The following is a 13,822-nucleotide window of genomic DNA, read 5'->3' as shown; positions in this document are numbered from 1 at the left end:
TGGGGGTCATGGCCTGCAACCCAGGCATGCACCCTGACTGTATTTCGAACCTGCGACACTTTGGTTCGCAGCCCGAGCTCAATCCCCTGAGCTATACCAGTCAGGGCCATTACCAGCAATTTTTACATGTTGAACTTCATTTCCCTAAATCACAGAATGAGGACTGTGCTTTTATCTACAACATCACCCAAAATATTCTGAGAATTATTTCCTGATATATTATCCTGATTTTTTAATGGCCTTTCTCACTGGTTTTCCACTGGCATGCAAACATTAGATTCATAATAATCTTTTCCTTTAATTTGTATTTTATGTATTGATTTTAGAGAGAAAGCAAGAGAGAGAGAGATTTGCTGTTCCATTTATTTATGAATTCATTGGTTGACTCTCCCTGACTGGGATCACACCTGCAGCTGTGGCGTATTGGGACAATGCTCCAACTAAATGAGCTACCCAGCCAGGGCAGAGATTCATAATAATCTTAATTATACCTTTCATATGAGTTGAACATACAGATCATAGACTCTTAACAGTGGATCATTCACTCAGCCCACAGAAGTCATCCAGTTCAAATTTACAAAGGACAAAACAGAGTGTTGTAGAGGTTAAACTAGGGCTGTCAAACACATTTTCATTGGGGGCCACATCAGCTTCACGGTTACCTTCAAAGGGCTGAATGTAATTTAGGACTGTATAAATGTAACTACTCTTTAACTAGAGGAAAGGAGCGTGGTTGGCACTGCTGCTGAGTAGAAACAAGGTGCTGGGCCGGATAAAACAAGGTGGAGGGCCGGATTCAGTCTACAGGCCTTGTGTTTGCCACCTGGGGGCTAAAAGAATGACTTTCCCCTAAGTCACACACTATTCCAGGAAAATTTAACACTAAAACCCTCATCTTCTGGTTCCTAGTCCTTGGTAATCTTTTTACTATGTTTATAATGTGCTTATTTTACCCTGTTATATAATGTAGATCACAGGTGGCAAACACAATGCTGGTGGGCCAAATCTAGCCCTCCATCTTGTTTTATCCAGCCTGGCACCTTGTTTCTAGCCAAGCTCTTGCTTAACTGTTAAGGAGCAGTTACATTTATACAGTCCTAAAATTACATTCAGCCCTTTGAAGGCAACCATGAGGCGGATGTGGCCCCTGGTGAAAATGAGTTTGACACCCCTGAGATTAATCTGATTTTCCTTTTCTTCTTTTCAACTGGAGTTCTGAGTCAGCTAATTTTGATAATTTTTGGGACAGGAAGCAAAAGACTAAATTGGTTCAACTCCCTGGCTATAAGGAGAGATTCTATTAGAAGAATTAGAAGAAACTAAATTAGAAGGTCCCTCTCACTTCTGGAACCTCACAACTGTTCCATTTTCCCCACCCCCTCTAATTCCTGTGGCTTGCTTTTGTTTCCCCAGCACAGTTTCAGGCTATCCAATCAGCCCTGTGGCCAGTCACCTTTGCCTTGTTCTTTAGTATTTAGTTGTGTGTGTGTTTTGTCTCTGACCCATGGCATAGCCTATCTTATGATTTCCATTTATATCTTGTTTTGTGCTTGTTTAATTGGTTTCTCTCTGGCTGTTTTACCTCCTAGCCTTGAGCCTGGGCTTTACTATATTCCCTGTGTTTTTTTATGATAGAGCAAACTCAACTCTAAAGTCCTGAGATACCTGAAAAATAATGTGAATTTCATCCAGAAAATCCTTAGGAATTTCCTGTCATCTACGTGAAACTCTAGGTTCACTCTGAAATCTTGCGACTGGAGTTTGAGATAAGTGTCCCACAGTTCACAAAAGAAGCTTCCTTAATACAAATGAACCTCACTGTGAAAAATGATTATGTCCTCCAAAGTTATTAATAAGTCTAGGGGACAATTTTTTAAATTGCTTTATTTTTTAGAGCAGTTTTAGGTTCACAGCAAAATTGGACAGGAAGTATAGAGTTCGGACTTTCCCCCCACCCATATTTTTTTATTGTTGTTCAAGTACAGTTGTCTCCATTTTCTCCCCACCATTCCCCCAACCCCAGCCATTCTCATTTCCCACCCTTGATCCTACGCCCCTTTGGTTTTTAGGAAAATGTTTTTTTTCATTGACTAACTATAAGGAAAACTTACTGTGACTTATGTTATGAAATGAAAAAACTATCTTTAATTTATCTTTTGTGAAAGTCCACTCAGGAGCTAGCAATCCTAGATAACTGTCAGTTACTGGTTTATTGTCTCACAGCTCCAAATCTACCCTTCATTGTCTGCTCTATGCAAATAGAGCTGAACCCTGTAATTACTTGTCCTTTCAGCTGACACAATGTTATGTCAGAAAAGAGTGCTGGAGGGATGATGTAGGAGTAAGCAGCTTTTCTTCCTGGTCCCAGTATGTACCCTTCCTGCCTCTGCATGGCTGCCGGCAGCAGGTGTGAGAGACACCCAGTGGTGCTTGTGCCAGTGGAGTTCCAATGGCACTTCATAGTTTCTCATCAGATGTCAGAGGCACTCCCATAGTCCAATTCCCACTGAGTCTTGCAAGCATATCACGGGCTGATTTCCATCTTTGGCCTCCTGCACCCTGGTAGGGTGTTTCCTGCTGGCCTGCTGACTGTGCACAAGATCTTCTTAAGACCATCCAAGAACTTCTCCACCAGGCAGTGGGCCACAGCCACACCTTCTACAATAAGGTCTGAATCCCAACCACCGAAAAGGATGGGAAACAAACTTCCAAATTTATTTCTGCCATGGGAACCCTCCTTTATCCCTGGGGTGTTCTTTATCCTTTTATGTAGCAGCTTTTCTGTTAGAATGAATAATTCTTTATTTTAAGTTTTTCCTGTTCAAATTACTATGCTATCTCTGTCTCTTCAGTTACCCTGATTGATACAATAATGTTGGATAAATAATTTTAATTTCTCTGTGTACTCATTCATAAAATGAGGAAACTGGGTTAGTTGATCACAAATGTCCCTTCCAGTTCTAAAAAAAACCCCCACATTATCATCCTAACTGGTGTGGCTCAGTTGGTTGGATGTCGTCCTGCAAACCAGAAGGTTCAATTTCCCATCAGGACACATGCCCAGGTTGTGAGTTCGGTCCCCAGTGGGGCACATGCAAGAGGCAACTGATCAATGTTTCTCTCTCACATTGTTTCTCTCTCCACCACCTCCTTTCTCCTCTCTCTAAAACCATTAAAAGAAAAAAAATTAAAAAATAAAATAAAATAAACATTATCTTTGGAAATTCAGGGAGGGGGGTTCTTTATAGGTACAGAAAAATTTAGTGTAGTAGAATGAATACTATATAGCACATATAAGTGTATATTGTTTACTCCAGCTTCAGCCATAGTTAGTGGGTCTCCCGTCTTATCTGAATAATACTTTCCTCTTTCTGGGCCAAAATATTTAGTTGCAACAGAAGCTAGTATTACTTCATGCATACAGTGGGCAATCAAATACTTTGAAATCTTCTGTGAGGGTTTTAACTAGGATAGGAACAAAATTAAAAACTAGTGATTCATATATAAATATGAAAGTTTAAAATATATTCTAAGTATCAGCTTATCTATTTGTGAATATAAGTATACATTAAGTATAAAAATGCCCCACTGATAGTGTTTATCCAAACACATGATAGAGGATCCATTCACCACCTCCATCACCACACAATTTAAATTTTTTCTTTTACCTTTCTCTGTCTTTTGCCGACTGCTCAGCCATTAATTTCTTCAGTTCTTCTAGACGCTGAAGATCTCTCATTTCCATTTCTTGCCAATTCCGTTCTTTTTTAGCCCAGTATTTTCTTATCTATTGTATGAAAGTTACATAAAATTTAAGTTAACAACAGAGATATAAAAGCAAGGAGAAAACTTATAACAACATTACCCATTGGTTCATATAGCAAGGACTGAATTTAAATGGCACTTCATCTTTTTTCATTTATTAGATCTGCCTATAGTATATTGGCAACAGGAAAAATAAATGACAACACGAAGGGTTATGTCCTGAGAAGCCGTATGGTTTTACAATTTTTGAAGTGGAAATGTAACTTGTGTGGAGACCTAAGGTTTTAATCTATAGCCAGGAAAATTGGCTTTCAGGGAACCACAATGAAAGCATGTTATTTCCCTAAAGTATATGATCTACCTGTTACTCAAGAATATTTTTATCTTTTTCTGGTAATGCAATCTCTAACAAATATAGCACTAACCTATTTTTACTTTAAAAGCATGAGTTTATTTATGCTAATGGACAGCAGGATGTTGAAAGCTTTATGCTTCTGGGGAAGTGGCAGGAGATAGGTGGGAGGAAGGAAGAAAAGAAAAAATTAGCAGTGTTGTGATATACAGTAGTTAGGACTTATGTGGTAAAATAAAGGACAAATTTATCAAGCTCAAAAAGGTGAAAGCATTATTCTTGCTAGGCTTGTTTTTCTTTCTTCCTCTGGAGGCAGAATGAGAAAACCAGAATTACGCACATGCTGTTTTCAGGGGGCTGAAACCATTTTTCAAAGTTCTCCCACTGATGCGCAACTGAAATGAATGTTTATTTGACATTCATTCACCATTCTGGCCCACCCTGTTGTTTCTGGACCAAGAGACTAATCAAGAGATCTTGCTAGTAAAAAACAGAGTACCTCACAGGTGAATGACAGTACCCCACAGAGGGTCTGTTGTAGAGGATGGGTTAGCCCCGCCTGCAATGTGGCATTTTCTCTTTTTAGAAGTGAAAAGCTAACTGGTTTTTAAACTTGCCCTAGCAATGTGCTTTCTGACCCTGGGAGGAGCAAAACAAGCACCCAGAGCGCCATGGCCACAGCCATGGCAAAGCTTGTGACCCAGCAGCTGCAGGAGAGACATTATCCAGCACTTACTGAAATGGTGTATGAGCTCAAGTTAAAGTGATTCTACTCCAGAAATTATTGAGATCTGAATATGGGGAGAACAGGGATGAAACCAGAAAGAAAGCAGCACCAAAGATGGGGAATGAAAGAGAGCATAGGAGAGGGAGAGAAAGAAAACTGACTGATAAGGTGCATTTCAGAGTCCTAACTGACAAATGCCAGGGAATGCTATTAGTGCCAGATATGGAACTATTATCAGGGATTATATTTTCTCCATCTGAAATTTATAAGTGATCTTTATTTTACTCTTAAGACTTCTCTGTGTTACCTTATTGTTTGCTGTGAGTATATATTTCTTTCATAATCAGAGAAACTGAAGCTACTTCAAAACCAAATTTTGAATCAGAACAGATATTAGGTTAAAGAGCATGTTTCTTTGGGGAACAACAGACCAATAAATTGTTTCGTTACTCCCAGCATTGGCCTTGGAGAGAATTCAGTGGGCCTTTTGCCAACAACCCCTTAACTACAAGTGGACCCACCCAAGTCTGCTGGTATCTGAAGATCACTGACACCATTTGGTACTCTGTCCTGTGCAGACCCTAGAAGTATGTCACATCTGAGACTTTTTGACATCTCAATATCAGTCTTCATTCTTCATTCTTGAAGAATTTTCATTCTTGACTCTCTGGTATCCTCAGCTATTGCTGCATCATGAGTCAGTTCTCTCTTTCTCTCTACTCCTTCCCAGTTCTTTCTACAAGGCCCTCTGAAGCTTCTGTGCTATCATACATTAAATATTCTACTTCTTTAACCTTCTGAACACTACTATGTGGTTTTGAATCAAATTGGAAGGATGTTCATACTACAATGCCCATGTGTCAAGAGACTTGGAAATGGTTTGGTCATTTTCCTCCTTGTTAACTGCTCCTTTCATGTACAACCTTCTTTCTTTGATGTTTTCACTAGTTGGCTATATCACCCTCTAGTTGTCTTTATCACTGGCCATTTGTGGGTTTCCAGGTCACTCTCAAACATTCATCAGGAATTCAGGATTGTGAGTCACAGCCACACAAGAGCTGTTCTTCAAAACAACTCTTTCCACCTTCACAGGCAACTTCAGCATCTGCCTAATTGCCCTCCCCACCTGGAAATCTCAGTTCCATGACTTCCTCCATTCCAGTGAGCTGCCTCCTCCTCCAGGAGTCTGTTCTCAGCAAGAACAGTTCCAGGTCTGAAATCTTTAATTAGAGTCATTGATCCTCTAGTATAGTCCTCATCACAAGGCTTTGTTAATTAGTATATATGTTTCTCTCCCCCACTAGACAGCAGAAACTGTGATTTATTTACCTTGGCACTTCCAACAGCAACTGAAGTATATAGGACATAGTATACACCTAATATACATTTGATTGATCAGTGGATTACACAACTATAGGAACTGGTACCATAGTATGGTTTCAACTGAAACCTCATTGACAATCAGCATTCTTTTTATGAATTCTGGGTTAATGCTTCTCAATTACTCATAGTGGTGTTCTAAAACCTGCTTACTATGTTAATCTCTATACCAGCCTCTATTTCTTTACTTTTATCAGAGGAAATGGAGACTAAAAGACACCTTCCTTAATATCCTGCCCCTCAAAGGAAGAGATGTCCTACCAGCTGTACAAGATTTATCCCTCCCCTGGGCTCCAGGTCCTATTTCCCAAATCCATCTTCTCTATATCCTTACTCCATAGTCCACCCTTCTCCCCTTTGTACCTTCAGCCTTTTGGTCTTTACTGCTTCCTTTTCCTTGCATGAAAATATATACAAATCCCACCCATTAACAAAAATTTAAAATAACTTTTCTAGACTCCTAAGAATGTAGCAACACACCCTTCATTGTTACCTTTTCAGACAAGCATCTTATAGTACTTACTGTTCTCCAATTTGATATCTCTTATTTCACTCTTTACCCATGATACTCTGACATCTGCTTTTCACTCCAGTTTTTTTTTTTTTTTTCAGGCTTTGGTAAGTTTTATTGGAGCAAAATTTCAACAGGTGTCTCTTATGTACAGAATCTAATGCATGGGGGCACTGTCCAACCCACATAGACAAAAGTGAAGATAACCATTAAGCCTGTTTATATATTTTCTTATTTTCAATTTGCATACAAAAAAATGAGATTGCTTCACATACATAAAAATCCTGATAATGTAAATGACAAATAACCCCCCTTTACCAATCCCTTAGTTAAATATAAAAACAGCTTCAAAAAACATATAATTTAAATTGGTTTAATCTTGAAATGTAAACCAGTAAGACTGAAAACCAAACATTCCAGGTCTTGTACCAAGTAGTAAAATACTCGAAGGCCTTTGGGATCCTTGGACTGATTTACATCAATAAGAGAACCTATTTTTGATGTAGTAAAAGAAATGTGTTCATCTCCAATTACAATTTCAAGCTCCTGCTGGCCAACCCTGCCGGGGGGGGGGGGGGCACAAAGCATCATCTTCTTTCGTAATTTTGCTGTCATCAATAATCCTCTTCAGTTCTTCCATCACACTCTTGTGTATGCACGCCTCTTTTCTGATCATGACATCATTTTTATAGTTGCTGTTGTTGGCATATCTAAGCTTTCCGTCCGGCCGGAACTCGAACTCCAGAAACTCGTGTCCAAACTTGCCCTTGTGCCCCACATAGTAGCGCAAATAGAAATCGCTGGCCAAAGCTATTTTTCTCCGCAGAAAGCCCGCCGAAGGCTCAGCCAATGTGCTAACCGGCGCCTGGCAGTCTTCACTCCAGTTTTAATATTCCCACCAATGACATCCAAAGGATTAAACCAAATGGTCCTTTTTAATCCTTATTTTACATAATATGTTCATGTATTTGATTCTATCAACCCTTATCTGTAGTCTTAAGACATTATTAACTTTGACATTCATTTGTTCAATATTTATTGAGCATATGCTTTAAACCAGATACTGTACTCTGTGCTTGATATGTGGTATTGAAAGAGAAATAACGGCTGTTTGTCATTGAGCTGGGACTTTCTACGAAGATAGAGAAATGAAAAAAAATATATTACACTTCAAGTTCTAAGAAGGAAATAAGTATGGTTTTGATTTAGAAAAATGTGGGTAGGACTATTAGAAGGCATATTTTTTTAATGACATTTGGAAGAAAACTTGAATGAGTGACACAACCATAGGAACAAAGGAAGGGAGACCTTCCCACTGGCGGAATAAGAATTTTAGGTGCGATAGCACTAAGTGGGAAAGTTAAGATTGGAGGTGAGATTAGCAAGCTAGATAGGGACTAGATATTAGGCAAGGATTTAGTTCTAGAACTAAGGAAAAGCTATGGAAGTGTTTAAAGCAAGGAGTGACATGATCTTGCTGATATTTTTAAAAGATAGCTCTAGCTATTGAATGACGAATGGGTAGTAGAGGACCAGAGAAGAAAGAAGGAGACCAGATAGGAGAATGGGGCAAAAATGATCAGCTGGATTCTGGAAATAAAGTGAGACTGCTTCTCGGCCTCTAGACTAAGATCAGTCATAGGAAACAAAGCACTCAAAGTGGAAATGTGTTTTTTGAGTGGAGTCACATGTGTATTGAGGGACTGGATATGAAGATGAAGAAAATGGAATGAAGGATGATGCCTAGGTTTTTGCTAGAGCAACTGGTTGAATGATGGTACCAATAACTGAGATAAGGAGATAGGAAATAACAGGTTTGGAAAAGAATGACAAGCAGGAGCTCAGTATTGAACATTAAACAGTTGAGATAACTGTAAAACCTTTAAGTGAAGATTCCACATAAGCATGTGAAAGTATAGATGGTGGCTCAGGGGAGGATTCAGAGCTGGAGGTCTAAATAAAGGAGACATCTACTTACAATAGTATTTGATGTCACAGGACTGAATGAGGTCTCTAGGGTAAGAATGTAGATAGAAAGAGAGTGGCCATCCACTTGCACGCTTATCTGCCTTTTGCATATTTTTATCCACTAGAATAACTTTATTTTCTTCTTCCACTTGCCAGTTTTACTCTACCTGTAACCCAGAACAAAAGCCATCTCCTCCTTGAATCTTTCTCTGAACCTTCCAGTAAAAATGTTAGCTCCATCGTTGTCATACCAATGACCTTTGATTAAGGTTTATTATTTTCCATTCTTTGTTCTATCTTGTATTCCTTGATTTATTTTCATGAGGCTCTTCCAGTGGATTGTTACTGATACATTTGGGCATTTGCTATATGCCTGGCAAGCTCTTCTCTGTCTTGTTGCTGGCTAAAATCCTCCTGTCCATCTTTTATGATTCAATTTTAGCATAGCTTTCTCAGCCTTTCCCCCTCCCTCTTTCCTCCAGACATAGCTAGGTATTCCTTCTAAGGCATTATTATGTATTCTTAGCATAGCACTTTCCATATTGATCTGCATTATTCATCTTTGCATCTCTAGTACCTTGTATCATATCTGACACAATAGGGCTTAATTGATCATTGTTAGTTGAGTGGAAGCTTCTTCTGGTCTCTGGTTTGAGAATAACTAAGCTGTGGATGGGAACCAGGCCAGCAATTTTATTTGCAGGATGATAAAGTCTGAACTAAGCACTTCCCTAAGGACAGTTCCATTCACTTTTTGTCAATTAATAGGAACAGGAAGTGTGTGTCAAGGATTATTGGCTTTTCAAGCCTCCAAGTTAAGGCTAAGTGTATTTAACTAGCCCTTTGGGACATTTGTTAAAACATTTTAAACACATTGTTTTTTTTGTTTTGTTTTGTTTTTAGAATTCTTGAGTGATCCTTGATAGGGGGATCAGAAAGTTAGTGCAAGTGATAAAAGTTGAATTTAAAGCTTCTCTCTTGACTTCCAACTAAGGTTTCTAGGGAAAGCTTGCTTTTCTGAAAACTGATACTGGCTCTCATTATCCTACATCTTCTCCTATTATCTCTGATTTGTATCGAATGTTCCTCTTTCATATTTCCACATTTTGTTCATTTTGGCAAAGTAAAGACAGTAAAAGTATAAATAAACCAAAGAAACGATTTCCTATCTAGGTTTATGAGCCAAAATAATTGTATGCTATCTTTTCACTGGTTTAAGATTACTTTTATACCCCATCTTACTTTTGTAATCTTTCAAATAATTTGTTTCTCATTAAAAACTCCACTATTAAACATGATGTTTATGGTATTAGAGTATATCAGAGTTTAATTTTTAAAACTTGGACTAATATTACACAACCATTAAATTATATTTTTTATTCCTTCAGTCCAAGAATTATTATAACTCAGCATGACATAAAAATTTCTTGTTTACACAGAGAAAGCAGAAACTTAGTACTAAAGCATTATTAGAAGGACAGCTTGGTCTATGATTTCAAGAAATCTGTATAATACTGAATCTTTGAATAAATAGACTTTTGTACCTTGCTCCCAGGCTCTAGTGACTTATTTAGGAGGGGGTCATAATCCTTGGCCAGATATACAAAATATGTTAAATACAAAGCTCAAAATACCCAGTTCCTTTCCTCATACATCACTGAGATAAAGCAATTTTTTATTTTTTTCTGGATTCTAATTCATTTGGCTAATTTTCTTTTTAAATCTTAAAGATTTCCTTTCTACTTTTGACCTGGAATATATACCCCCACAAAAAAGTGATGTTATTACATATAGAAACATAACAGAACCTCTTGATAGAAAGTATTTAACTCTAAATTTTTCTGTTTGTTTGATTTAGATCACAAAAAATCACCACCAATTGAAGTATGACTTTTCTTTCCATACAATCATTTGACAATCGTCCAAATTTCTGCACAAAATTTTTTCACACATTTGTGTGAACTTCAGGAAGGTAAGAAACTTGCCTATACAGTAGTATTTCTTTCCATCTAGTATCACACCTTATAGATTATAGATGAGTAGTGCAAGGTATGCATTTGTCAAACTAATATAGTGAAGAACAATATGGAAAGACAACATTTCATGCAATAATTTTCTTATATCAACTCATATAAATCCCAAACTACTGATAAAGCATCCAGAAAGACAATAATGATAGGTCATAGACCATCGGTGGTCCAATTCACTTAGTCATGTGGGTGTGGAGGTACATTTAATCCTAACAGAGCATTGGAACACGGTACTTCTCTAAATCATATTGTCCATGGAGGGTAGATTATGCTAAAGATGGACATAGTCACTTCTATCCTCAAAACCTTTCACCTAATGTTATCTCTTCTATAATTTATGGTTTAGATATCTCTGTGAGCTTTACCCAGGATTTTCTGAAGCTTCTGAATAAGTTTGGTTCCAGGATAATTACTTAGCAGGGCATTCTTTAAGGGCAAGGATAGGAAAACTCTGTACATCAGTAAGAAATCAAAGCTAGGTCTTTTGTTTGCAAAACAGAAATAGTTTTGCCACTACCCTGCCTGGTTATTTGAACTTACAGTAATGTATCTCCATTCAGTCCACAATTCAAACTATTCATATTTTAGCTGTTAATCAGTATCTTAAACTTGAACATTTTTGACACCAATCTCCAACCTGATTTAAAAAGCCCATCAAGCCCTGGCTGGAGTGGCCCAGTGGACTGAGCACTGGCCTGACAACCAACTAAAAAGCACATCAACCACTGGTAAGAGGGTAAATTGTCATACTCTTTTGAAAGAATAAATAAGAAAATAACTAGTATTAAGGGACCTTGGGAGCAACATCAAATATTACAATATCTACATCATAGGGGTATCATAAGGAGAAGAGAGAAAGCAAGGGAAATGGCTAATATCTTCCCTAACCTGGTAAAGGAAAAAGACACAAATGTCCAGGGATCACAGAAAGTCCTGAACAAGATGAACACAAAGAAGCCCACATCAAGACACATCATAATTAGAATGTCAAAGATTAAAGACAATAAGACAATCTTAAAAGCAGAAAGAGAAAAACAGTTAATTTTCTACAAGGGAGCTCCCGTAAGACTGTCAGTTGATTTCTCAAAAAACATTTCAGGTCAGAAAGAAGTGGCAAGAAATATTCAAAGTGATAACCAAGGACCTGCAACCAAGATTATTTTACCCAGCAAAGCTATTATTTACAATGAAAGGACAGGTAAAGAGCTTTCCAGACAAGAAAAAGCTAAAGGAGTTCACCACCAAACCAACATTACAAGACATGCTAAAGGGCCTTTTTTAAGAAGATCAAAAATACGAACAATAAAATGGAAATAAGTATATATCTATTAACAATCACTTTAAATGTAAGTGGATTAAATGCTCCAATCAAAAGAAATAGAATGGCTGGAAGGAAAAGAAAACAAGACCCTTATATATGCTGTCTATAAGAGATTCACTTCAAATCTGAAGATACATATAAAGTAAAAGTAAAGGGTTGAAAAAAATATATTTCATAAAAATTGAAACAAAAAAAGATGGAGTAGCAATACTTACACCAGACAAAATAAACTTTAAAACAAAGGTTATAACAAAGAAGGAAACAAAGAAGGAAACAAAGAAGGACACAGCAATTCCACTTATGGGTATTGATGAGGAAAAATGAAAACACTAAATCAAAACAACATATGCATTCATATGTTCATTGAAGCATTATTTTCAATAGCCAAGATATGGAAGCAACCTAAAGCGTCCATCAATAAATGAATGGATAAAAAAGAAATGGTACACACAATTTACAATAGCTAAGTGCTGAAAGCAGCCTAGGTGCCCATTGGTAAATGAGTGGATCAATAAACTTGGTATGTTTACACAATGGACTATGCAGCAGAAAGAAGGAAGGAGCTCCTACCCTTCGTGACAACATGGATAGAACTGGAAAGTATTTTGCTAAGTGAAATAAGTCAGGTGGTGAAAGACAAATACCATATGATCTCACCTATAAGTAGAACCTAATTAACAAAATAAACTGGCAAGCAAAATATAACTAGAGACATTAAAATAGACAACAAACTCACAGTAACCAGAGGGAAGGGGAGAGTGAAATAACGTGGGAAAGGGATGTAAATAAACAAGTATGAGGAACCCATGGACGGAGCCAAGGAGGGTGGGATTGAAGGTGGGAGATGGGTGCAGATAGGGTAGGGGAAAGTGGCGGTGGGAAAATGGAGACAGTTGCATTTGAACATCAATTTAAAAAAGTAAAAAAAAAAAGAAAGAAAGAAACAGTGCATATATACAATGGAATATGACTCGGCTATAACAAAGGAATGAAATCTTGCTGTCTGCAACAACATGGATGGGTCTAGAGGGTATTGTGCTGAGTGAAATAAGTCAGACAGAGAAAGAAAAATGCCATATGATTTCACTTAAATGTGGAATCTAAAAAGCAAAATAAACAAACAAGCTAAATAAGAACAGACACATAGATACAGAGAATATTTTGATATTACCAGGTAGAAGGGAGCATGAGGGGATGGGTGAAAAAGGTGTTAGGAGTTCCCCTTTCTCCACATCCTTGCCAGTACTTGTTGTTTGTTGATTTATTGATGATAGTCATTCTGACAGGTGTGAGATGACATCTCATTGTAGTTTTAATTTGCATTTCTCTGATGATTAGTGATGTTGAGCATCTTTTCATAAGTCTATTGACCATCTGCATGTCCTATTTGGAGAAGTATCTATGCATGTCCTCTGCCAATTTTTTAATTGGATTGCTTGTTTTTTGAGTTTTATAGGTTCATCATAAATTTTGGATATTAACCCCTTATCAGATGTATCGACAAATATGTTCTCTCATTCAGTGGGTTGGCTTTTTATTTTGTTGATAATTTCCTTTGCTGTGCAAAAATTTTTTAGTTCGATGCTGGTCTCATTTGTTTATTTATTTGTTTTTGTTTCCCTTGCTTGAGAAGATATATCAGATAAAATATTGCTACGAACAATGTCCGAGAATTTACTACCTATATTTCCTTCTAGGGTTTTTATGGTTTCAAGTCTAACATTTATGTCATTAATCCATTTTGAATTTATTCTTGTGTGTGGTATAA

General features: G+C 37.4%; 1 protein-coding gene across 2 annotated transcripts in view; it reads right to left on the bottom strand.

Annotated features, from left to right (window-relative positions):
* The window catches only part of CCDC148 (coiled-coil domain containing 148), a 239,061-nt gene that overhangs the window by 47,323 nt on the left and 177,916 nt on the right, over positions 1 to 13,822 (bottom strand). For both annotated transcript variants that reach the window (XM_028509630.2, XM_036023448.1), the window contains one exon: positions 3,669 to 3,787. In XM_028509630.2, coding sequence (XP_028365431.1) covers positions 3,669 to 3,787 — 119 coding nt within the window. The remainder of the gene's footprint in view (positions 1 to 3,668; positions 3,788 to 13,822) is intronic.

The sequence above is a fragment of the Phyllostomus discolor genome, chromosome 4 (assembly GCF_004126475.2).
Source record: "Phyllostomus discolor isolate MPI-MPIP mPhyDis1 chromosome 4, mPhyDis1.pri.v3, whole genome shotgun sequence".
NCBI lineage: Eukaryota > Metazoa > Chordata > Mammalia > Chiroptera > Phyllostomidae > Phyllostomus > Phyllostomus discolor.
Note: the sequence above shows the minus strand (reverse complement) of the source record. Positions and strands in the feature narration are given on the sequence as shown.